At 33.0% G+C, this 27,626-nt stretch overlaps 2 protein-coding genes across 2 annotated transcripts in view; both read left to right on the top strand.

The window, feature by feature from the left end:
• Positions 1 to 19,352, top strand: part of dock6 (dedicator of cytokinesis 6) — a 68,435-nt gene extending 49,083 nt beyond the window's left edge. The window contains exons 29-46 of the mRNA XM_073830139.1: positions 1,971 to 2,153; positions 3,985 to 4,289; positions 4,486 to 4,582; positions 4,703 to 4,837; positions 6,383 to 6,535; positions 6,638 to 6,796; positions 6,884 to 6,984; positions 7,061 to 7,253; positions 8,402 to 8,545; positions 8,695 to 8,826; positions 11,634 to 11,648; positions 12,119 to 12,244; positions 12,919 to 13,008; positions 13,841 to 14,077; positions 14,170 to 14,313; positions 14,393 to 14,499; positions 16,200 to 16,373; positions 18,081 to 19,352. Of these exons, the coding sequence (XP_073686240.1) occupies positions 1,971 to 2,153; positions 3,985 to 4,289; positions 4,486 to 4,582; positions 4,703 to 4,837; positions 6,383 to 6,535; positions 6,638 to 6,796; positions 6,884 to 6,984; positions 7,061 to 7,253; positions 8,402 to 8,545; positions 8,695 to 8,826; positions 11,634 to 11,648; positions 12,119 to 12,244; positions 12,919 to 13,008; positions 13,841 to 14,077; positions 14,170 to 14,313; positions 14,393 to 14,499; positions 16,200 to 16,373; positions 18,081 to 18,123 (2,538 nt within the window). The 3' untranslated portion in view covers positions 18,124 to 19,352. The remainder of the gene's footprint in view (positions 1 to 1,970; positions 2,154 to 3,984; positions 4,290 to 4,485; positions 4,583 to 4,702; positions 4,838 to 6,382; positions 6,536 to 6,637; positions 6,797 to 6,883; positions 6,985 to 7,060; positions 7,254 to 8,401; positions 8,546 to 8,694; positions 8,827 to 11,633; positions 11,649 to 12,118; positions 12,245 to 12,918; positions 13,009 to 13,840; positions 14,078 to 14,169; positions 14,314 to 14,392; positions 14,500 to 16,199; positions 16,374 to 18,080) is intronic.
• A 3,073-nt stretch (positions 19,353 to 22,425) lies between these two features.
• kank2 (KN motif and ankyrin repeat domains 2) overlaps positions 22,426 to 27,626 on the top strand; it is a 33,169-nt gene continuing 27,968 nt past the window's right edge. Inside the window, exon 1 of the mRNA XM_073838367.1 lies at positions 22,426 to 22,701. The gene's annotated coding sequence lies outside the window, so the exon portion shown is untranslated. The remainder of the gene's footprint in view (positions 22,702 to 27,626) is intronic.

The raw sequence follows: 27,626 nt of genomic DNA, 5'->3' as shown, positions 1-27,626 counted from the left end.
AAAGCACAGTACGTACACTGCCATTCAAAAGTTTGGGATCAGTAAGACTTCTAATGTTTTTTAAAGAAGTATCCTATGCTTATCAAGGCTGCATTTATTTGATCAGAAATGCAGAAAAAATACAGTGATATTCTGATTGGAATATACTTTCAGATTAATTTGTTCCTGTGACCAAAGCTGAATTTTTTATTTTCAGCATCGTTACTCCAGTATTCATTGTCACATGATCCTTCTGAAGTCTTTCTGATATGCTGATTTATTATTAGAATTATCAATGTTGTGCTGCCAAAAAATTTTTTTTTTGGAACCTGTAATGCTTTTTCAGAATTCTTTGATGAATGAAAAGTTAAAAAGAACAGCATTTATTCAAAATATATATCTTTTTTTAATAATATAAGTCTTTGCTAGCACTTTTTATCAATTTAACACATCCTTGCTTAATAATAGTATTAATAAAAAAAATGACTGACCACAAACTTTTGAACGGCATATTGTTAGAAAAGATTTCTATTTTAAATAAATGCTGTTCTTTTTAACATTACAGGTTCCAAAAAAAATATTAGGCAGCACAACTCTTTCCAGCACTGATAATTAATTAGTATATTAGAATGATTTCTGAAGGATTTTGTGACACTGAAGACTGGGTTAATGATGCTGAAAATTCAGCTTGGCATTACAGGAATCAATTAGGTATTAATGTATATTAAATTAGAAAATAAATATTTTATATCGTGATAATATTTACAATATTCATTTTATTCTGTATATTTGATCTAAATAAATGCAGCTTTGTTGAGCATAAGAAACTTCCATAATAGAACAATAAAAATCGTACTGATCCCTAACTTTTGAACGCCAGCGTATTTTAATTATAAATGTAAAACATAATGACTATATTGTCAATTTAATGCATTCTAATTGATTAAAAGTATTAATTTCTTTCAAAAAAGTATTACTGACCCCAAATTTCTAATAACTGTGTCAGTGACTCATTTAGACTTGGTGCTCATACAGATAATGCAGGTTCAAGTCCTGCCCGCAACATCCCCTAATCATGTTCCACTAATAATTTCACAGTACTTTCTTCTTTTTTTTTATCTAAAGTCCCAAAATAAAACATTTTTCTTTTTTTTTAGAAATAAGCTTTTCCAATGCTGTTGCTCTAGTGGAATAAATAACAATAAACAACATAAATAGAATCACTTGTGATAGTTCAGGGACTTCCCTCACATTTGTCTGAAAGAGATAGTTCACCCTGCATAGACATCAACGCAACTGACACGTTCAAGGCTCAGAAAGATAGTAAGGACATTGACAAAGACTGACCTAGAAGAGAAGAAATTGTTGAATAAGGTTGTTTTGTTTTCATTGCGCACAAAAAGTATTCTTGTAGCTTCATAAAATTAAGGTTGAACCACTGATGTCACATGGACTACTTTAACAATGTTTTTACTACCTTTCTGGGTCTTGAACGTGTCAGTTGCGTTTCTGTCAATACAGGGTCAGAAAGCTCTCGAATTTAATCAAAAATATCTTAATCTGTGTTATGAACACGAAGGTTTTACAGCTTTTGGTGAGTAAATAATGACAGAATTTTAGTTTGTGTGTCAACTATCTCTTAAATATGTCACAGCTGCAGTGTCTCAGAATCACCACAAGAGACCTTTATATTCACTCTTGCAGTATTGCCCTTAACCACTAGAGGGGGAACTATTGTGTACTTTCTGCTCTCAAAGTGTACAGGGTTTCCTGGTTATTAGTGAATATTAATGGCTTATCTATGGTTGAGGAAATGAGGATCATGTGTGTCTAAGTGTTTATTAAACAGATGGGTGTGTAAGGACAGCCTCTGTATATGTCTGACCCAAACCGGCTGCCGGATGTGATGTCTAATCGGTCGGCTTTGTTGTGTTTCGTCTGTGTGTATGTATTTGTATAGTGTAAATGTGTTTTGTTTGTTTCTTCATCAGGCGGGCCGTCAGTGTAGCGCCCTTTCTGCAGAGAGCAGCAGGACGCTGCTGGTTTGTTTCCTGTGGGTGTGGAAGAATGCAGACGCAGAGCTGTTGGAGCGCTGGGTCTCAGACCTGTCTGTGCCACAAATCAACCGCTTGCTTGATCTTCTTCACCTCTGTCTGTCCTGTTTCGAATACAAGGTACATTCACATGCCCTTCTGAGTAATGGCTATTTGGTATTTAGAAACATAGCCCATGCATTCACAGTGAGATGGTAGTGAAGAGATAACCGGATTGATCATGTTTCATCTTAAATACCAAAGGTAGGTCACAACAGTCATGTTGCACCTGTCACTTTGCATATTCTCCCAAAGAATATGCATATCCTTCTGAATGCTTTTTAAAAGAATTGCAGTAATTAATACTTTTATTTAGCAAGGATGCTTTAAATTGATCAAAAGTGATGATAAAGACTTATATTGTTACAAATGATTTCTATTTCAGATAAATGCTGTTCTTCCGAATTTTCTATTCATCAAAGTAACCTGAAAAACTTCTACTCAGCTGTTTTCAACATAATAATAATAGTAATAATAATAAGAATAAATGTTTTTGAGCAGTAAATCAGAATATTAGAATGATTCCTAAAGGATCTTTTGACTGGAGTAATTATGCTAAAAATTTAGCTCTGAAATCACAGGAATAATTACATTTTACAATATATTCAAACAGAAAACAGTTATTTTAAAAAGTTAAAATATTTCAAAATGTTACTGTTTTTGCTGCAGTTTGGAACAGTAAAAATCTTACTGTTCAAAAACTTCTGACTGGTAGTATATATTATTCCTATGAAATATTAGATATTATTATGAAAATCTTGCCAGTTATTACCCCCAAATGTTACACTTCTTTTTTTTTTATTACATGTTGCCCCAAAAACACATCAATATGCAAATTAGAAATAGCTTATAGGTACATTTATATAATGTAAAAAAAAAAACTGTTTATGAAAATTTAACATACAAATTGCATTCATGCTTATTTTATTTTATTTTATTTTATTTTTAACTGAGTCCTGGTGCCCTCTACACAGGACATATGTGACCCTGGACCACAAAACCAGTCTTAAGTCGCTGGGGTATATTTGTAGCAATAGCCAAAAAACATTGTATGGGTCAAAATTATAGATTTTTATTTTATGCCAAAAATCATTAGGAAATTCAGTAAAGATCATGTTCCATGAAGACTTTTTGTAAAATTCCTACTATTAATATATCAAAATGTAATTTTTGATTAGTAATATGCATTGTTAAGAACTTAATTTGGACAACTTTAAAGGTGATTTTTTTCAGTATTTTGATTTTTTTAAACCCTCAGATCCTAGATTTTCAAATAGATGTATCTCGGCCAAATATCCTATCCTAACAAACCATACATCAATAGAAAGCCTATCTATTGAGCTTTCATATGATGTATACATCTCATTTTTGTACAATTTAACCTTATGACTGGTTTTGTGGTCCAGGGTCACATATAAATAAAATATAATTGTCCAAAAATGTTCTAAACAAAGTAATGTCATTTTAAAAAATCACACATTTTTTTTTCTCACAGTTTGCAATCAACTTTTGCCCCTTTTTTTTTTTTTTTATAAATAATAAAATAAATCAATCAATCTTCCACAATATAATTATTTACAAAGAGGCTGTGCCAGTTTAAACCTATAGTTGACTGAACATCCTGTTTAATTCTAAGGGCCAGAGAAAGTTTGGAAAATGATCAGCAAAAACTATTTTTGGTACAAAACCTTTACTAACATTGTACGTGGACCACCAGGGGGGACAAATATGCCAAAAATATCACATGACCTCTTTAAAATTCAGAAAAATAACTTGGATTTTTAATAAATTGGATTTTTGGTAGTTGTTTCCATTTCCCCTGACACAATCAGGGATTTTTACATATATTGTGCATTTTTGTATTGCGTGTTAACATGTTTTTGTTCATCCTGTTCATTGTGCCTCTTCTCAGGGGAAGAAAGCCCTGGAGAGGATAAACAGTCTGACCTTTAAAAAGTCTCAGGATATGAAGGCCCGTCTGGAGGAGGCCATACTGGGCACCATCGGAGCAAGACAGGAGATGGTCCGTCGCTGCAGAGGTACAACAGATGCTCTGTTGGTATCTGTGCGAGTAAATGTCAAAGCATTAAGTTTGTCATTCACCTCTGTTCCTGTTCCTGTTCATTCCTCAGAACGCAGTCCTTACGGAGGTCAAGAAAATGTCCGCTGGAGGAAAAACGTCACTCACTGGAGACAGAACGCAGACAGAGTGGACAAGTGTGTCTTTTTATCTTCTTCTTTCACTGAATATCTTTTCATTGCTGTTCACTTTTACTGGATGTTTGAATGATTGCTCTAGCTGTCCTTCGACCTAATGAAGCACATAATCACACGGTACATGTACAGTTGTGTGTATGTGTGTGTGTGTCATGGGCACTATGAATAGCTTACAGTAAACACTGTCTCTGTGCAGAACCAAGGCAGAGGTGGAGCAGGAGTCGGTAGTGGATGGAAACTTGGCGACAGAAGCTGCTCTCATAGCCCTGGACACACTGGAGATCATTGTCAAAGTAAAGCAGACGTTGTCTCTCTCATTTGAATGCATTTACTACAAATACCATGTGTTACGACACGTGTCATTTTCACATAGTTCATAAGTGTTTGTTTGTGTATGTGTGTGTTTGCATTAGACGGTGGTGATGTCAGAGCTGAAGGAAAGTGTGTTGGGTGGTGTGCTGAGAGTCCTCCTCCACAGTATGGCAGGAAACCAGAGCGCCCTCTTCCTGCAGCACTGCTTCAGCACACAGAGAGCGTTGGTCTACAAGGTTTGTGTCTGTTGTTAGCAGTGCTTGTTAGTTCATAACTCTAATTATTACACGGCTCTTTGGAATGCTTGATTCTGATTGGTCAGTTGAGACATTTGCAGGTTCGTTCTTTTCAAATAATCACCGCTCCAAAGTAATAACGCATAGCCGGTACTACTTGTATGTTTAAAATCCCTCCGTGCCAACAAAGATTACCGTTTGGCGCCATCTTGTGACAAACACTGGACAACCACAATTAACAATGGAAAATTTCGACATTAATCTATTTAAATTGTCTTACTAACTTACATAGTTTGAATGTTAGTCACGTGGTACTATATCGTTTCACGGAAGCATAAAAATGTTAATTTAAAACAAATATGCCAATAAAAAGTTTCAAATTCATATTCATGTCCAGTTTTTTCCTTATGTGGCAAGTAGCCGTGTAATAAGCGGGATAATGTACAGGCAGCCGGTAGTTATCGCGAAATAAGCCCCTTCAGTGTGATACAAGACCCTCCGCTTCGCGTTGGGTCCTGATCACACTGTCGGGGCTTATTTCTGCGATAACTACCGGCTGCCTGTACATTATCCCTTACTTACTGAACATCAGTTCAAAACCCATCCTGCACTAGGGTATCTAGTAGGGATGTAACGGTATTAACAGTATTGTGGTATCTCGATAGCAAAACTGTGTCTATATCATTGTGGTCAAATGACGATATGAATTGAAAGGTATATATATAACCTTCTTATTCTAACATAAAAGGTCTTAAAGTTGTGTTTTGGGCCATTATGCTTTGGCACAGTATCTGTCAAACAAACTAAAACCGAAAGCACAATATGGCTTAATCCTTTCATCAAATCGGATTAAGCTGGGAGTTTCAAAGCGAAGCGTGCACTTTGTTCAGGCAATCAGCTCGTGATCCGGTGTTTTCCGCGCCTCAGAACGGCTCAGTTCACAGTAAATGTTTATTGCATGTGCTATGAGTTTAATGCACTTTTGAGAACGCAATAGTCATCAGTTATGCTTTATTTTCGCAGCAGATGATTACAGCACTTTTTACTGCATTTGTAGTGAGATGAATTTTTCTAAGCCTGTTTTCACTGAAGCTGGAGTTTTCTGTCAAAATAAAAGCTCTGCTGCTATTTCCGTCCAAATAAAAGCTTAAAAGTACGGTATGAATTGCTGACAGTTAGCGGTTTAAATGGGTTAAAATGTTACTGCAGTCCAAATATAAAATATCTCTTTCGAGTGTAGAATTTAGGAAAGAAGTATTGTAATTTCTCTACTGTAGTGTATAGCAAAAATGATAAACATATATTCATTTTCATTTGTTTTACAGTGCAATTGTTTCACAATATAAGGCTATTACTGTCATAGGAATAACAATAATATAAAATTGTTATTATATTCTAATTTGTTTGGCTTCATAAAACACTACTGTGAATCCAATTTAGACTGAGACAGTATATCATTAATAAAAAGAGGGTTGAGTCCCCTTTAAAGTTTTTCCGATTTAAAAGTGCCATAGAATGCATTGATTTGCCTGTGTGTTTCTGTAGTTCCCAGAGATGTTGTTTGAGGAGGACACTGAGCTCTGTGCAGATCTTTGTTTGCGCTTACTGCGTCACTGCAGCAGCAGCGTGAGCTCCGTTCGCAGCCATGCCAGTGCCTCCCTCTACCTGCTCATGAGGCAGAACTTTGAGATTGGCAACGTAAGGCACAATATCACATCAAACTACTACATTTGCTTCAGCTTTCCTTATGTAAAGAGGAGAAATGTGAAACTAAATCCTGTCTTTTCTCCCATTCTGTAGAATTTCGCCCGTGTCAAGATGCAGGTCACCATGTCTCTGTCTTCACTTGTGGGAACCTCAACGAAGTTCAATGAAGAGCATTTGCGACGTTCTTTAAAAACTATTCTCACATATGCCGAGGATGACCTGGAGCTCAGAGATTCCCCCTTCCCTGAACAGGTATCAAACTCTTGGTTCAGAGCTGGAACCTAAAAGGTTGTTGGTTCGAATCCCACAGGGGTCACTATTTTTCTGTCATCTCTGTAGGTACAGGATCTCGTCTTCAACCTCCACATGATTCTCACTGACACTGTGAAGATGAAGGAGCACCAGCAGGACCCAGAGATGCTTATAGACCTCATGTACAGGTCAGTGCTTTGTCGTCATAAAAAACAAAGGAGATTTAATGTGCTGTATGTACAAATGGCTGTTCTCTTTGTGTAGGATTGCTAAGGGCTATCAGAACTCTCCTGATCTGAGACTCACATGGCTGCAGAACATGGCAGGGAAGCACTCAGAGAGAGGGAACCATGCGGAGGCAGCACACTGCCTAGTGCATAGCGCCGCCCTGGTGGCGGAGTACCTCAACATGCTTGAAGATTGCCGCTACCTCCCTATCGGCTGTGTCTCGTTCCAGGTAAATCTAGTCTGTGTGTGTTTGTATATATTAGTCTTGTAAAAAAAAAAAAAAAAAAAATTACTAAATAAAATATATTATAAATATAATCTAATATAAAAATAATTATAATTAAATCTTTCAACCAGGCCACTGTTTTTATTGTTTACAAAAACTACAATTATTTTTTGTATATATTTTTTGTGGCAATTGAAACTAAACTTCAATTAGTTAAATGTGCAAAATAATGTAATATACAAAATAATGAAACTAACCAAAACAAGTTGAACTTGAAATACTAATATTACTAAAACTGCAATAAATTAAAGCTGTGTAGGAATATTAAAAAAATTCTGAAAATAGTTGTACCGAATTTATTAGTAGTAATACCAAAATTAATAAAGCTAAAACTAAAATGTGAACTGAAACTGAAAATATGAAAGTAAAAGCTAATTTAAAATAATAAGAAATATATAATAGTATATAAATAATAACAGTAATATTATAACAAAAAAACTATAAGAATCATGTTTGTATGTTTTATTCTCACAGTTATGAAAAATCATGGAATTATAAGTTCTTTTTTATCAGTTCTGTAAAAATTTATAGTTAAATATTTTATTTTATTTAATAATTCAGTAGTTTTCAAACATTACAATAGTGTTTATACTAATAATTCCCATCATTTGCAAACATATGTAAAATAATTTTAGTAGATTTTCTAAATAAAGTTTAACAAGTAATATTTTATATATTAAGAGGAATATATTGAAAATGCAAATGTTAAGCACTTTCTTACTGAGCACTTTGCTCTTTTGATTAAACATTTTCGGTAAAACTTTGCTATAAGGTGTTATTTGTTAACATTAGTTAATATATTAACTAACACGAATGAACAATGAACAATACATTTAATAAACTATTTATTCATCTCTGTTAATGTTAGTTAATAAAAATACAGTCATTCATTATTTGTTCGTTAGTTCACAGTGCTTTAACTAATGTTAACAAACACATTCATGCATTAGTAAATGCTGAAATTAACATTAAGATTATTAAACGCTGTAGAAGTGTTGTTCATTCTTAGTTCATGTTAACTAATGAACCCTATTATAAAGTGTTACCAAATTTACTGTGATTTATGATAATACTTTGATTGTGTTTTACAGAGTATTTCGTCCAATGTGCTGGAGGAGTCTGCGGTGTCTGATGATGTTCTGTCCCCAGAGGAGGAGGGCATCTGTTCAGGGAAGTACTTCAGTGAGTCTGGGCTCGTGGGACTTCTGGAGCAAGCAGCTGCTTCTTTCAACATGGTGAGAGCTCACCTCACATCAGTCATGGAAACTGAATGCATCCAAGGGAATCAAAGGGCTTAGACTTGTATTCAAGCCAGCGCCACACATTTTTATGGGATTATTAACTATGAACTGAAGGTTGACTGTAGATTCTGTCTCTCCTCCAGGCTGCCATGTACGAGGCCATAAATGAAGTCTACAAAATCCTTTGTCCCATTCACGAGGCCAACAGAGACTTTAAGAAGCTCGCCTCTGTCCACGGCAAACTGCAGGATGCCTTCAACAAAGTATACAATCAGGTTTGTTGACACAGGAAGTTGGCGTTAAAGAGCTCAACTGGTCTGCAAGAAGTTCCAATCTTACACTGTTTCAGGAGTGGTTGCACTCTGTGAGCTACTGGCACTACCTGTTGCTAGATTTTACCTCAACACAACTCGGAAAGTAAAATACTGATATGATGACTACAGCTGAAATAACTTACAGGTGGCTTGAAACAAATTCCATACCTTCGATTTTTCCCCACAAGGAGTCTAAACGCCCTGGATATCGAGTGAAGTCAGCATTGAGAAACAAGTGTCAGCATGTTCACATCCTACCAGGATGGCATCTAGCGTTTCTTGTCTCTGCCATTTGTAAGCTCTTTCAGTAGCAATGGTCTAATAAAAGTGTCAAAGACATCAGGGCTAAAGTGGAGAGAACAAAGACGCGGGCATTTAGGACGTTTTATTCATTCACAGGCATCTTCCCATTCTTTTCTCCTCTTCTTATCACTTATATTGTTGCCCTTGGACTGAAAATTACAACCAAAAGACACACAATGTGGCATCATATCAGTATTTTATACCAGTAGCTCACCAAGTGCAGCCATTTCGCCTTCCCATAGTTCAAAATATGTTTAAAACGATGTGATTTTTTAAATAATATAAATCTTTCATAGGTTTTCTACTGCATATTTCAGTAAGAGACATCATTTATGTTATATTAAGCCATACAAGTCTTAATACCCAGGGTTCCCTTTAAATGGCAATCTGTCATTTCTTGTAAAAGAAAGAAATTATAAATTCTTTATAGCCTATACTTCGTCCAGTAATTAACCACATTAGTAAATAATAATAAATAAGGGGGAAAAAATCACTTTTTTAGGTGATGATGTGAATAAGTTTAGCTGACTGAGTTGCATTAGGTAAAACTGGGCAATTGGACAAAAATCACTGAGCTAATTCACTATAAAATGTATTTTTAAGTCCTTTAATCATGTTACATATAGGATATCCGGATCTTATCAACAGCTTATCAACTTTTTTAAATTAATTGCTCAGATGGTGGGAGAATTTTGCATTCCAGATTTTAAATATAGGATCATAGATTAAAAAAATATATATATATATTTGGGGTATATTTATAGCAATGGCCAAAAATACATTGTATGGGTCAAAATTATTGATTTTTCTTTTATGCCAAAAATCATTAGGAAATTAAGTAAAGATCATGTTCCATGAAGATTTTTTGTAAAATTCCTACTATAAATATCAAAATGTAATTTTTGATTAGTAATATGCATTGTTAAGATCTTAATTTGGACAACTTTAAAGGTGATTTTCTCAATATTTAGATTTTTTTGCTCCCTCAGATTCCAGATTTTCAAACAGTTGTATCTCGGCCAAATATTGTCCTATCCTTACAAACCATATATCAATAGAAAGCTTATTTACTGAGCTTTCATATGATGTATACATCTCAGTTTTGTAAAATTTAACATTATGACTGGTTTTGTGGCCCAGGGTCACTTTTATATATATATATATATATATATATAAGTATCACGGTTTCCACAAAAAATATGTAGTACTAAACTTTTCTCTCTTTTTTTGGATAATACTAATAAAAAAATAAATTATTTATTAATTATTTCTTGAGCAGCAAATCAGCATATTAAAATGATTTCTGAAGGATCATGTGTCACTGAAGACTGAAGTAATGATGCTGAAAATTCAGCTTTGGATCACAGAAATAAATTACAGTTTAAAATAATATACATTACAATAGAAAACAGTTATATTACATTTTAATAATATTTAACCAAACTGCTGTTTTTACTGTATTTTTCATCGAATATGTGCAGCCTTGGTGAGAAAAAGATACTTCTTTTAAAAACATTTAAAAAAAAATCTTACCAATCCCAAACTTTTGTACAGTAGTGTACATGTAATACAATTTAATATGTAATTTATTACAATTAGGTTTTAAACAAGATTTAAACTAACTTATTTTATGAATTGTATGTAAATTTTAAATGAAAATTCTGGCTAATAACAATAAGCTAATAACTATTTTTTATCAAATTACCTATAACCAATAAATGGCTGATATAATTCTATAATTTTCTACTGCAATATGAGGATTTTTATTCGGGGATGCTTGTGTGATAGTTAATAGAGGGGTACAGAGGTAACCGCTGTATTTCTGCTTTTACAAAAGCACCACCTACTGTAAGAGTGAATTTGGATGAATTTACATCTGCTGTTTTATTCAGACTAATTAAATAATCATTTATTAGGCTGATATGTGAGGTTTTTTTAATTTTTATTTTATAGTACTTTTTAATCTATCTTAATTTTATTTTATTTGAAGGGATAGTTGACCCAGAAATTTTGCCAGTATTTACTCACCCTCATGCCATTCCAAACCTGTTTGAGTTTCTTTCTTATGTTGAACATAAAAGAAGACCAATAACTGTTCGATTCTTCAAAATATCTTCTTTTGTGTTCAACACAAGAAAGACACGTATACAAGTTTGGAACGACATGAGGGTGAGTAAATGATGATGAATTTTCGTTTTTGGCTGAACTATCCATTTAAATTAATACTAATTTATCATACCAAACTAACAATTGTATTTGACAGTTCTAGTTGCAATATAATGAGAATTTTAAATGATTTGTGCTCCGGAAGAAGCCAGTCTTGGGATCTGGAGCATAGACATTAGCTACTGAGCTGTGGTGTGAAGCTGTGTGTTATTCTAATGTGTGTGGTTTAGATGTTTGATTGATGTCTTTTCTCTGTGTCTTGTCGGTGATGATGTGTCTCCCGCTGTGTCCGCACACAGAGCTCAGGATGGGAGGTAAGGCTGATCGATCACACTGTGCTTCTGTATTTATCAGTACCATATGTTGCCGTTTATATTAGAGGGAATTTTCTCCCACACACAAACTGACTGTCTCTGGTCTTTATCTCGTTTTATTTCTCCATCGGTCTCCCTGTGTGCGGTCTGGATGTTTTCCTGGTGAGTGAACATGAACTTGGTTACCCAACATAAAAATTCAAGCTGTTCCGTCCCACTGTAAGGTTCACCATCTCTGACACACTTATGTAAGGCCATTTCACAAGAATGGCACAAGTCAGTGTTGTCCTAGGGCACATGTGCATGCATTCAGATCCTCCATGCCATCAGTGTTGTGCCTTTAGGCATGATGTGGCTGAAATTATGTTCTTTAGGCTTTTATGTGACACACATAAAACATGTGTTCTTCTGTCTTCTTACAATTGTCTCTTCTGTCTCAATTGTTCCTGTCCTAAATGTTCAGGCTATAGAGGATGTTTGGCACCTACTTCCGTGTGGGCTTCTATGGATGCCGCTTTGGAGATCTGGATGAACAGGAGTTTGTCTATAAAGAGCCTTCCATCACCAAACTGGCTGAGATCTCACATAGACTGGAGGTTAGTTTCTGGTCTGGAGTGAAAATGTCATAAAAACCAAATTTCTATTTTATTAATTTACTTATAACTGTATTAAATAGTCAAACACGTAAAAATGGTTTAAGCATAAAAACAGTAAGAGTAATACTGCTTTAAATTAAAAACGTTTTCTGTTTATTTAATTGCATTTTTGTTTTTCTGAGCAAATAATTAATATCATACATTTTTCCCTAATTTACAGAGTCACCCAATAAAGTGTCATTCAGTGTAACAATTTTGTTAGGCATATTTACAACAAAAATCAATTTATGACATTAAAAGATGAAATACTTTCATCCCCCAAATACTAATTAGTTGTAATTCTACATTTTTAAAATTTGCCACTATCCCATTTGTCAGTACAAATTTTTTACTCATTTAAAGCACAATAAAATTTCAAATGCTCCCTTATTCTTTTATATATTTTAATATGTACAAGTCAGAATAAGCATGTTGTTTGAATTTTTACATAAATATTGTGTTAATTTATGGACAAAAAAACTTTTTTTATATTCATTTATGAGATTTATTCATAGTTTAGGGGTTACAAATCTTCAGGTGATCAGAAAATTCGTTGGAAACCTTTTGGTTCTCTGCATCTCATATGTTGCTTTTAATATGATCATTTGTAAGGTTTATGCTGCTTTCCTTTGTAGGAATTTTACTCTGAACGATTTGGAGACGAGGTGGTGGTGATCATAAAGGACTCCAACCCTGTTGACAAGAACAAACTGGACCCCAATAAGGTCAGATATCACTGCTAGTGTAAGACTGAAGGCTTTTTTTATTAAGCAAAAACACATTTATATTCATTTAGTCTAGTTTATTTATTTATTTATTTTCAGAGTATTTTATAATAGTAATATTTAGCTTTCATTTTTATAATTTCACTTTTTTTTTTGTTTTTGTAATTTTGTGTGATTTGTTTCCTTTTTTTTTTATTTGGCTTTATTTTTTTTACATTCAGGTAATTTTAGCACTTCAATCTAAATTAATTTTATTTCAGTTTGTTTCCAATGTCACATTGTTTTATTTTTATAATAAATATTTGTATTTTATTGTATATCAGCTTCATTTCAATTAACAAAAATGATTTTGGTTAACAATAGCAACACTAATTCATTTCAGAACATTTCAGTTTCGTACATGTGTGACCATGGACCACAAAACCAGTCGTAAGGTTGCTTTTTTTTTTAAATTGAGATTTGTACACCATCTGAAAGCTAAATAAATAAGCTTTGGGATAGGATAATATTTGGCTGAGATACAATTATTTGAATATCTGGAATCTGACGGTGCAAAAAAATCAAAATATTGAGAAAATCGCCTTTAAAATTGTACAAATTAAGTTCTAAGCAATGCATATTACTAATTAAAATTTAATTTTTGATATATTTACAGTAGGAAATTTACAAAAAATCATTCATGGTTTATGATCTTTACTTAATATCCTCATTAATACAATGTATTTTTGGCTATTGCTACAAATATACCCGTGCTACTTAAGACTGGTTTTGTGGTCCAGATTCACATATGGTCTCCATATTGACCAGAACCACATATGTTTATGTTACCCAGGCATACCTACAAATCACATATGTGGAGCCCTTCTTCGACACTTACGAGCTGAAGGAGCGCATCACATACTTTGACAAGAACTATAACCTGCGCACGTTCATGTACTGTACGCCATTCACGTTGGATGGCCGGGCCCATGGTGACCTGCATGAGCAGTACAAACGCAAGACCATCCTCACCACCTCCCACGCCTTCCCCTACATCAAGACCCGCATCAACATCATCCACAAAGAGGAGGCATGAAACACTTTACTTCTGGAGATTCGAAATATTAAAGGTTTATAATAGATATATAAAGATTTTCTAAATATTCTTCCTCCTCCCTACAGATCATCCTGATGCCGATGGAGGTGGCGATTGAGGACATGCAGAAGAAAACACAGGAACTGGCCTTCGCGACCCATCAGGACCCTGCTGACCCAAAGATGCTCCAGATGGTGCTTCAGGGAAGTGTTGGCACCACTGTTAATCAGGTAACATTTATATTACTTTTTTTTTTTCTCAGTATGTCAGTTTGTTTATGGATGTGAACCTGTATATGTTGTCACAAAGGGTCCGCTGGAGGTGGCTCAGGTCTTCCTGTCTGAAATTCCTGAAGACCCCAAACTCTTCCGGCATCACAATAAACTTCGCCTCTGCTTCAAGGACTTCACTAAAAGGTAGAGTGATTTTAATGTGCTTATTCCAGCAGATGGCATTAGGTGTATTCGACATAAAGTACCATTCGACTCGATTTCATACACCCGCAGCACAGCTTTAAGTCAAACGTGCCTTTTCCTTTTGTTTGGAGTGTTCGGTGAGTTTTGTCATGAAATATACATCGTTCAACCCGACCAATCATATTGTGAGCGTATCACTATGCCGTTAGGTTCAGTATATTTAGGTTTGCTGTCAAAAATGCCAATGTGAATGCTAAGCAGACCAGGGCCGAATGCATTTTCCTTTTTGGTCTGGACCAAATGAACCAAACTAACTGAACTACAATTGTGAACACACTCTAAAATTACTGACCAACAAAAGTGATTTAAAGTGGAGTACAATATTTAAAAATAAATAAATTATTCTACATAGGGGAGCAGTGTTTAAAAAAAAATTTGTCTTTTGAATATTTTTAAGTATTGCTTAAAGGGATGGTTCACCCAAAAGTGAAAATTACCCCATGATTAAGCCATCTTAGGTGTATATGACTTTCTTCTTTCAGACGAATACAATCAGAGTTATATTTAAAAATGTCCTGGTTCTTCCAAGCTTTATAATGGCAGTGAATGGCTGTTGAGATTTTGAAGTCCAATAAAGTCCATCATAAAAAGTGCTCCACAAGGTTCTGGGGGGTTGATAAAGGCCTTCTAAAGTGAATCAATGTATTTGTGTAAGAAAAATATCCATATTTAAACGTTATAAACTCAGCTGGAACGCCACTGTTTTTTTTTTTTTGTTTTTTTTTATAATATTAATATTTGGTTTATTTGTATAATTTTACTTTTTTTAGTTTTTGTAATTTTATGTGATTTTTTTTCTTTTTTTAATTAGTTTGTGTTTTTTTTTATACTTTAATTTAGCTTCCAATCAAGTAATTTTAGTACTTTAACCTAAATTTTTTTTTTTTTTTTTTTACTAGTGCTGAACAATGTTTGATGTACATGTATATGTTTTTTTTTTTGGATGCGATTAATCATGATTAATTGTTGTCCAGCACTAATTTTTAACTTTTTTTTTTTTTTTTTTTTTATACTTAAGATGTAATTTTCACTCCGGGGGGTTAATAAAGGCCTTCTGAAGTAAACCGATTCATACGTGTAAGAAAAATATCCATATTTAAAACTTTATATAACTATGAACTGCCATTATAAAGCTTGGAAGAGCCAGGACATTTTTTTTATATAACTCTGATTGTATTCGTCTGAAAGGAGAAAGACATAAACATCTAGGGTGGCTTGAGAGTGAGTAAATCATGGGTAATTTTCAATTTTGGGTGAACTGTGCCTTTAAGCATTGCTCAATTTGTTTTAGGAGCAATAAACTTAATCACGTTAAAAAGCAGTGAACCAAGAATCAAATTGATTTGCTGTCAAACCCAAGTTTTACACCCTTAGGCTTAGAGTATGTGGCCTCGGTTTGGATCGTTACGGTCCTAGACATGGCCGCAGTCTATTTCCAACATGCTAAAGCTGCCAATTACCTCAACCAAGGATCAGCATGGTTATCTTCCCATGGCTAAGAACGAAGTGAACAAGTGATTGAATGCTTGAAATAAGTCCTCTAGTCAAATCAAATTTTTCTGTTGTGCAGTTTATTTTTTAACTGACAGTTCTGGGTCTCTCGTGCATTTAACCTAAAAACTGCAATGGTTTTGACTCAGGTGTGAGGATGCTCTGAGGAAGAACAAGTCTCTGATCGGTCCGGATCAGAAGGAATACCATCGAGAGCTGGAGCGGAACTACACTAAACTGAGAGAAGCTCTGTTTCCTCTTATCAACCGGAAAATCCCTCAACTCTACAGAACGCTGCCTCTGCCAACCACACCAACACAGAGGTAACATTACACACTTCTCATTCATGCAGACACCATATATATATATATATATATACCTTATAATAATACTACTACTATTAAAATGACAGAAAATAATATGTAAATGAAAATGAAGTGTTTTGTGTCTGTTCAGTATATAAATATTATATAATAATAGTAATATACTGTTAATTATTATACCATTAAATTAGCACAAAATTATGGTAAAAAAATAAATAAAATGACAAACATTTTTGTAAGTGTCTGTTGACCTAATATTATATAAATTATATTTAAATATTAAATAATAATTACAATATATTTATAATAATAATAATTATTATTATTATTATTATGTACATTCAATAAATAATAATGTTTCTGATAAAATAAATGTAACACATAAATGAAACGCATAAATGTAAATATTTAAAATAGTAATAATAATAATAATTATTATTATTATTATACCATTAAAATAGCAAAAATATGGTAATTTTTTAAATCGTTAAAATATATTTATAATAATCATTATTATTATTATTATTATTATTATATGTACATTCAATAAATAATGATGTTTCTAATAAAATAAATGCACATAAATGTAAATATTTATAATAGTAATACTACTACTATTAAAATAACAGAAAATAATATATTATAAATACAAATGAAAAAATTAAGTGAGTGTTTTGTATCTGTTCAATATATAAATATTATATAATAATATAATAATAATAATAATAATAATAATAATATATACAGTAATAGGTACATTCAATAACGATGTTTCTAATAAAAATAAATACACAAGTGTAAATATTTATAATAGTAATAATAATAATAGTTATTATTATTATTATTATTATTATTATTATTATTATTATTATTATTATTATTATACCATTAAAATAGCAACAAAATTATGGTAAAAAAATAAAATGTAAAGCATTTGTGTACATGTCTGTACACCTAATATTATATAAATATTATTTAAATAATAATATAATCTATACAGTTATATGTACATACAGTAAATACAGTAAATATTAATTATGCTTCTAATAAAATAAATACTCGTAAATGTAAATATTTATAGTAATAACATAATAACATTTAAAATCATAGAAAATAATGTATGGCATAAATAAATAAAAAATAAAGGAAAACTAAATGAACACATTTTTGTAAGTGTCTGTTCACCTAATATTATATAAGTGTTGTTTAAATATTAAATAATAATTAAAATGTATTTATAATAATCATTATTATTATATGTGCATTCAATAAATAATGATGTTTCTAATAAAATAAATACACATAAATGTAAATATTTATAATATTATTATTAATAATAATAATAATAATAATAATAATAATAATACTATTTAAATAATAGAAAATAATGTATGGCAAAATAAATGAATACAAACAAATAAAATGAAAGCATTTGTGTAAGTGTCTGTTCACCTAATATCATATAAATATTTAATAACAATGAAAATATATACAGTTATATGTACATTCAATAAATATTAACAATGTTTCTAATGAAATAAATGCATATAAATGTAAACATGTATAATAATGACAATAATAATATAAAAACTAAAATGAAAGCCTTTTTGTTAAGTAACTGCTTTTTCCTCATCCAAACCACATTTCCTGTAGTGAGTGTTGACCGACCCAAAGTCACTGTGGATCTGTTCTGTCTCATCTTCGCAGGAATTCTCTCAGTCGATCCAGTTTTCGGCGGGTGGAGTGCTGAGGTGTGGCAGAGCCGAGTGCGGGTGGATGTAAAGCCAGACATGATGTCCCGCTCCATCATTCAACCCCCAACCACCCACTAAAACACACTGCACATTCCTCTTTCAGGCACATGCCCTCCTGAGCCTCTCTCTCTCTCTCTCTCTCTCTCTCTCTCTCTCCCTGTCTCTCCCTGTCTCTATATCTCTCTCTCAGAGGAGCTTCAGTCTGTTTACTCTAAGAGGTTATCAGAGTCATTATGATCTTCATGGGCACAGCGGCATAACCGGTCAAAGTAGTCATCAGTAGAGAAAAATGAGCTTCTTGCTCAACATCGGAGGTAATTTTAGGTTGTAACCAGCACACGCTCAGATGCCCCTCTGCGTATCCTCCCTTTTGTTTGTTTGTGCTGTCGTTCCCCGTCTCGTGCGCTTGTGTGAGTGTGAGAAAGAGGGCAACAAAATGAGCCACAGTCCTTCCAGGCATTTGTGTGTGTGTGAATGCATTGCCACATAAAACCTTGTAGCGCTGTTTGATTTATCTGCTTGCACTCAGTGGATTAAAGCATTTGTAAAAGCTCTGTCTTTTTGAAGACTAACCACTGACAGGCTGAGCCTAGAGACCAACTCACATCGCTTGCGCAAACTGTTTTTAAAACTAATTCTAATGGCTCAAGCAAAAAAGAAAAAGCTGGATTTGTTTCAAGACTGTAGAATGTATATAGTGGAGATTTTTGGATCGTTTTTCGGATGCGTGTCCCTTTAGGTAACAGAGGAAGCATAAGGCATTAATATAGTCATTAACTGTGGAAACCGTTCCACGCTGCACTAACAAAAGAGCACACTAACGTTCTGCACTGACTGCTTTGAGTTTTTACTGCCACTGCTGCACCATATCCCACTTTCAGACACGAAGGCATTTTAATGTTCATGTTATTATAAACTATCCACGTTATGCACTAGTATGTAAACTGGAAAAAAGGAGAATGATTTAGATTGTTGAATGTAGATAATGTCCTGAACTAGCAATACTTTGGCCTACCTACCTATACTATTGGACTGCTGTAATATTCGTCTTGCACTATTTTAATGTATGTATGACCTCTACTGCCTGTCTCTGACACTATACTGTGCAAATTGCTGGTCTAAATACTGTATTTTTTAATAACCAAAATGATTTTTTTTATTTATTTGGTTGTCCGTCCTTTTTCTTTTCCAATTTGACTTTTTATATTAAAAGAAATTTCTCCAATATTGTTTAACAGTAGCTTTATTTAAGTGTTTATGTTTATGCACAGGTATTAAATGTAAAAAAGTGAGTGTTCATTTATTATTATGAATTAAAATTCTATTTACAGTATATTTATAATTATGTAAATTATACAATATTTTAAGTTTTTTTTAAACATAAATGTATTAAGTGTTTAGTTATGTATAGATAATACATAAAATAATAAATATGTATATATAAAAATTATTTACAATATATTTATTCTTTATATAGTAAATAAATTGTACATTTATTTTAAGGTGATAATTTAAAACATATTAATATAATAAAAACTTTAAGCATTTTTGTACACTAATATAGATACACGTAAATATTCAATGTATATAATTTATATTATTAATTAAAAACATTGCAGCATATTATATAGTAAATATATTGTACACACATTAAATGTACATTATAAATGTTTATTTTTTTATATTATTATAAATGAAATATTTACAATATATTCATTCAGTATATATTATAAATATTTTTGAAGATAATTTAAAAAATAATATATTAATGTAATATATTAAGTGTTTATATGTACTAATATAGATACACATTAAATGTAAATTGTGTATTTATATTATTAATAAATGAAAAATATTTACAATGTTCATTCTCTATACAGTAAATATATTGCACACATTAAACGTAAATAATAAATGTGTATTATATTAATAAATGAAAAATATTTACATTTTATTTGTACATTCTCTATATAGTAAATATATTGTACATAATATTTTAAGATAATTGAAAATATTGATATATAGTGTATAAACATTAATATAAAATAGTGTTTATGTACTAATATACTCACATTAAATGTAAATATTAAATGTGTATTTGCACTAATAAATGAAAATTATTTACAATATATTCATTCTCTATACCGTAAATATATTGTACACATTAAATGTAAATAATGTGTATTTTTTTATATTAATAAAACATATTGTAAAAATATATTCTATAGTTGCTATATTGCAAATAATATTTTAAGATCATTTAAAAAATATTAATTAAAAGCTTTTTAAGTGTTTATCATGTGTACTAATAAATAAAATGTATATAAATTAGGGCCGGGACTCGATTAAAAAATTTAATCTAATTAATTAGAGGCTTTGTAATTAATTAATCGAAATTAATCGCATTTTAATCGCATATAAATATTTGACCTGAGAACAGTGAGAATTAAGATTTTTACATGGATTTTTAGTATACCATTGAATAATGACTGAATACATGAGCTTAAGCAACAAAATATTGTTTATTTTTGTTCAACCAAGTCCAACAGACCGGTGCAATATTGCCATCAAATGTAGCAAGAGGCACGTTCTTTAACTTGTCTTTCATGCCGAGAACTCTGCTCTTGTGTTTGCTTAATTATGCATTTAAACGTTAATGACCAAACCTATCATTATAAATGTTGCTGCACATGGAATATAACGCCGATAACATTTAAAAAATATTTTTTATCAGGTTACACACTGATTATTTATCACTCAAACCCACTGATCTATATAATCTATATAATGTTCTCTATTATAGATCAGTGCTCAAACCCCTTTCTCTACCTGTCCGTTGGTCGCGGATATCCTCCATGTTTGTAGTTAACACTTTTTATGCGTGTTTGTAGTTCTAATCGAATCCTCGTTCACGGCGTAGTGTGTTGCGGGCAATATTAGCCGTTAAGAGTGTGCATTGATCGTTAAGTAGTAGACCATCCGGGAATCTTTGGAATACTTTTTTAAACATACTACGATTTGGGACATACAATACTATTTAGGACGGACGCAGCTTGTCTGAACCTGAACGCTAGTTGGTGCTCCAGTATAATCGGTCCGCGGAATCTCATCCAGTGAGAAACGTTCCGCGGTGCAAAACTAAGTGCGATTAAAATGCGTTAAAAAAAATTAACGCGTTATTTTTGTGTAATTAATTAATCTAAATTAACGCGTTAAAGTCCCGGCCCTAATATAAATACATAAATATATTGTAAATGACATTTGTTAATATTGTAAGATAATTTAAAAAATAAAGTATATTAAAAAATATATATAAAGCTTTTTAAGTGTTTTTGTATACTAATATAGATGCACATGTTAAATATAAATATTACTTGTGTATTATTTTTATTATTAAATGAAAATATTATTTACAATATATGTATTCTCTAAATAGCAAATATATTGTACACATTAAATGCAAATAATAAATGTGTAACATTTATATTATTAAAAAATGAAAAAATATTTACAATATTCTCATTCACATAGATATATTAATAAATACATTTTGTAAATAATATTAACAATTAATATATAAAAAGCTTAAGTGTTTGTTTACTAATATACACACATTAAATGTAAATAATAAATGTGTATTATTTTTATATATATATATATATATATATATATATATATATATATATATATATATACCATGTTAATTCTCTGTATAATAAATATATGTAAATAATATTTTAAGCTAAAATATTAATGTATTAAAAGTTTAAGTATTTGATTTACTTTTTTAAAATATTCACAATATATTAATTCTTTATATAGTAAACTTATTGTAAACAATTATTTTAAAATATTTTTTCAAAAATATTCATATAATGAAAGCTTTAAGCGTTCATGTACAGTAATATGTTCAGATGTTAAGTCGTTAAAAAAATATTAATATATTAAAATGTACTAATAGTTGGTTGAAGATAGACCATTTTCGAACCCTAGCTCTTTCTTTTCACATGCCACTCTTATTAATCTCCTCACAGCTTGATTGTCTGCCTCTCAAAACGACCTCCATATGGTCAACGTGTCATTGATATGTAACGAGACAAAGAAAAAAGCGCGCCTGTCCATCTGCGACCTAACAACAAATTAATATCATCTTAATGTCGCCCATATGGACGATGGATGTCCTCACATGACGTACTCATGACGTAAACCCACGATGAAGTCATGTCTCCAGCATATAACTAGCCTTATCAAATTACAAATAGCAAAACGGAGAATTCAACAACCGCGTTAAAGCTTAATTTAATACAAATGAGTGTCTACGTTTCTCGATAGGCTACGTTTCTCGAACGTATAATTATAAGCAAGCGTGTTGTTTTCTCGCGTTACTGAACCTCTCTACGTCGTGAAAATACGAAAGGCAAATATTTGAGAAGGATTACGGGATTAAAGGAAGAGCGGACGCATGTGTTGGCTCTTTAAGAGCGGAGGGAGGGTTCGCTTCATGCTTCGGCTGCGGTGTTTTTGTCTCTGTCAGTGAGACTGCTGGCCTTATCGACTGAGGGGACTGGAAGGGGGTAGGTGACAATACACACATGCTTTCTTCCTAACCTTGTGATTTTTGTATGGGAAAAAACATACAGTTCTACTGTATACGTGTGCAGTGCCGTTTTTCCATTTGCTTTCCTGGTTGTGATGCTTCAGTCTTTGTGCTGCTCGGTTTTACTACGAGTTGCAAAGTAACGGTACTTGGATGGGGATTCACCATTTAAAACGGATTTAATGCTACTATACGACTAATTTCTAGAGTTAATATTGGATTTGTTTGAAAAACAATAGCCTACTTGCTTTTATTGGTTGTTGTTTATTATTATAGCCACATGGAAATCAAAAAGCATCTATCTTGAGAGGCGCGCACAATGCCTTAACAGAGAGATCCGGAGAGTTCAGATATATTTAATTCATATTTATAATAAGTTGTGACCCTGGACCACAAAACCAGTCATAAGGGTCAGTTTGTTGAGATTTAGATTTACACATCATCTGAAAGATGAATAAAGATTTTTATTAATGTATGGTTTGTTAGGATAGGACAATATTTCAAAATCTGGCATCTGAGGGGGCAAAAAAAAAAAAAAAAAATATTGAGGGAATCGCTTTTAAAGTTGTCAAAATGAAGTGCTTAGCAATGCATGTAATCAAAAATTACATGCATTGTGGGAGATTTACAGAATGTCCTCATGGAACATGATGATTTTCGGCATAAAGGAAATTTCCTTTTGACCCATACAATGTAGTTTGGGCTATTGCTACAAATATACCCGTGCTACTTAAGTCACAACTGGTTGTTGAAAACATTTGAAACTTTTGTTTAAATGAAATCTGGGCTCATTTGCGGGAGCGCGCCTTTTTGTTATAGTCAAATCAGGTGATAATACACCTTTTATGTGCTTTATCTGAACTTTCGTAATCATATGTGTAAATACGCACAAAGGAAACGATGGGTAAACGAGTGCTGATGGCGGTTTGGGGGTAAATTCTTCATTAAATAAAAGCCCCGTGACTGCTGTGACTCTGGGGAGAGGGTGGGACTGCTGGAGTTTTTCATGACTTCCAGATGTTCATCACTTGCAGTGGTTTTGAATTCACGGGCCTTGATTTTGGTTGGCTAGAAACTGTTGGGTTTAACACGTGTGTTTTAATGTCTGATTTAAATTACTGGTACTGATTGTGAAACACCTCTTGAATGTGTGGAAAATAGCGAATAACACATTCACCTCAGTACGCTTACAAAAACTTTATAATAGCTGCATTTCTTTTGTCTTAGTTTTTTACTATGTTGTTTTAGTCACGCCACGCGACTTTTTGTTTTTGTTTTGGGGGGTTACTTTCATTCTTTCTCGCCTGTCGTATGTTGAACTAACTAGTGTGTGTTGTAAAGTCATCACCGCACGCGCCATAGTGCGCGGTCACCAGAGCTCCTGAGACGCGCGCGGCACAGGAATGCGCGTCGTTTGGCGAGAGGGGTGAAGTCGTGGAATTCCTCGAGCAGGAATGCGTGGTTATAAACCCCATTTGTACGGGTGGACCACACGCTGGGCGTCTAAAAGTTGTTTGCAAGACTAATGAAATTAAGCCGCAAGATTAGGCGAATCTGTCTGGAGCGCTTTTAATTTCCTTTAATTGTTGGTGTTTCTCAGCGTGTCACTTAATGATTGACACCCTCTCATGACCCTGCCCACCCCATATGAAAGGGAAAACCACAAATGGGGTCTGTTTAGCATCTCAGTGGTTTCTCTTTGATAGTGTTGACTCGGATTTATTTCCTAATGTAAAGACTGGGGTGTCTCACATATATCTACTCAAGAGTTTCTTAAAGGATACTCCGGGTATTAAGACTTGTATGGTTTAGTATAACCTAAATTATGTCTCTTACTAAAAGACTTACGTTATTTTAAAAATCCGCATTGTTTTATGCATATTTTGGACGATTTTGATGATGTAAAATGGTTGCACTCCGTAAGATACTGGCACTACCTTTTACTGTTTTTACCGCAACACAACTCGGAAAATAAAAATGGGAAGATGCCTGTGAACGAATAAAACTTCCTAAAGACCTGCATCTTTGTTCTCTCCACTTTAGCCCTGATGCATTTGAGGCTTTTAGTCGACCACAGCTACTGAAAGAGCTTACAAACGGTAGAGACAAGAAACACTAGATGCCATCCTGGCAGGATATAAACATGCAGTCACTGAAGGAGTTTCTCAGCGTGGATTTCACTCGATATCCTGGAACATTTAGACTCCTTGTGGGGAAAAATCGATGGTACTGTACAACATTCGGTTTAAGTCTACGCTTATATCCATCTCTACTTGTAAGCTCCTTCAGTAGCTGTGGTCATCGTATCAATATTTTGTTTTCCGAGTTGTTTTGTGGTGAAAATAGCAACAGTTAGCGCCAATAGCTCACTGAGTGCAACCATTTGATGTCACTGAAATAATGTCGCCCCCCATAGTCCAAAATATGTATAAAACATTAAATTTTTTTAAATAATGTCATCTTCCATGGGTTTTCTACTACATATTTCAGTAGACATCATTTACCTTATATTAACGCTGTACTTAGACACCAGTGCTTGCTCTCCAAATTAATTTAGTCTTTTATAGCTTACTATATGGCAGAAACGTCGTCTTTTTTTTTTTTTAGTTTTGTTTTGTTTTGTTTGTTTTTTCAAAAAATGCTTCTGATTACACTATTTCTCCTGAACATCCTCTGAGCGATATGGACAGTGGGCAGCATTTGGTCCGATTCTCAGCAATTTTATAGCTTGTCATGTTCACTTTAACTTACCCCCAGCAGGCATTATTCTGCTTGATAGCTGTGTAAATCGGTCTGTCACTATAAATGTGATGTTCAATTCATCTTAGACAATGCTGACAATCATCAAGCGCACAAACAATTACAATCATTCTGTTCATTCTGCAATAATTTCTAACTTTTTGGGTTCAATAGCCTGTTAGTTCCCATTGTTCCCACCCAAGGATAAATACCAGTGAAGAAAAGAATAAGGGCTTTCCGTTACTGCATGCTTGCCTGCTGTATGTTCATTTTATACCTTTATTTTCTTGGTTTATGTGACAGTAACAGCGCTCATTAATAAACAAAAACAGGGCTGTAAATGAGCCAGAGTTTGCCTTATAGACTAAGTTTCATGTGTTGTTTATGGCCAGTTTCTAAAGAGGCAAGCGAAAATTATGATTCAAACCAATATGATCCAGACCCATTAAACAAACAAAGCAGCACAAAATTTTAGTAGCACACTACGAAAAACATCAACAACAAACAAATAAAAGGAAGTGTTTGCAAAAATGTCACTAGGCAGCAGGCATTTTGGTGTTTACATATATGACTAACAAGCCACAACTTCTGAATAGCAATTGAAGGGCAAGTATGAATTCCTCTAATGCTGTTAGAGTAAATGCAGACTGACTAAAAGCATTAAAAGGCATAGAAGGCCTCAGAAGTATATATTAAATATAATTTAAATTTTGACCATTATGAAACCTGTTAAGGAGGTTTGTTTATATAAAATTTCAGGTCACGTCATCAGCCCCTTTCACACATTAATACCAGTGAATTGCTGTAAAATTACCGTAACAATTTTACCCGTAAATATGCTGTTTATACAGGCAATGATGTTCAGGGCTCTACAGTGCGACCATTTCACTCGCATTTGCGACTGAAAATTACTAAGTGCGACTATGAAAAAATATTTAGGAGCACCATGTGCGACTGACCCGATCAGCATATTTGTGTTCGCGCTCAGGGGAGCTTCAAAGGTTTCTGTGTTTTTGAAACGTTGAGTATTGTATCACAGACATATCTCACCAATCCTTGGATAAACAAAGTGTAGAGAGAGTGTAAATAAGAGATTGATTGTGCAGTGTAGAGAGCTACATTAATTATAATAGAGCTTTGTGATATTGCGAACCAAGATGAGTGACAGCTTTTAATAATTTTTAAGGGAGTTTGTAAATGAGATATTGATTTAATACAGCAGTTAAATAAACAAGAAGTTATTATTAAGTGACATTGTCTAACTATAACACAATTTCCTGATTTTGCTGTTTCGTCATCAAAAGTAGTCTGAAACAAGTCAAAACTGAGCCACTAAAACACAGCTGTATTTTGTTTATGAATGAACGTGTGTTTTTAAACGAATCTAGTGAAATGATTCAATTTCCCATTCATAAAGACACTCACTTGCTTTATTCCTGAAGAAACCAGCTGTTCGAACGAATCAAATGAATGATATGATTCAGTAATTAAGTCAGTGTCTTGCCGCCACCTGCTGGCAGATCTTTTCAGTTATTTAAATCTTTAATATTTCTATATTCAAAATTAATTAATCTCAAAATAAATATATGAATTTGATTGCGCTCATGTCACCTCTTGATTATTGTTTAGAATGTGCTCCTGAAATTTTGACTGTGCTCCTAAATTTTTTAAGCACAAGTGCTCCTAACAAGAAAAGTAAGCGTATAGAGCCCTGATGTTCCACCTTTGTACCGGTAAAGCACTATTCATAAATCACTTTCAAAATACTGGTAAATTTTGTGACATCATTAACTGGCAATAACCTGTAAACGGCTGCGCCTCCCAGTATTTCTAAACATGGAGGGGTATACTCAGCCAGTCTTTTTGTTGATGATCTCATTTTTGTATCAAACGTTTACATTCATGCAGCTACCTTTGCATCAGAATGTTTTGATTGGCCCAGTGTAGATATCTTACGTCAGTGCATTCTTAACTCGTACGTGCTCACACCAGTAATTTTACTCTGCGTTTACACAAAGCACATTACTGGTCATTTTGAAAAGGTCCTGTTTACACATGATCTCTTAACAGTAATTTAGCATCAAAGGCTGTATGTGTGAAAGGCAACCCGATCTCATGACGAAAATGCACCTGTGTATCTGCAGTTTCCTACAGAAATGAACA

This window comes from Garra rufa, chromosome 1 (genome assembly GCF_049309525.1).
Source record: "Garra rufa chromosome 1, GarRuf1.0, whole genome shotgun sequence".
Lineage (NCBI taxonomy): Eukaryota > Metazoa > Chordata > Actinopteri > Cypriniformes > Cyprinidae > Garra > Garra rufa.
This window is presented reverse-complemented; position numbering and strand designations above follow the sequence as displayed.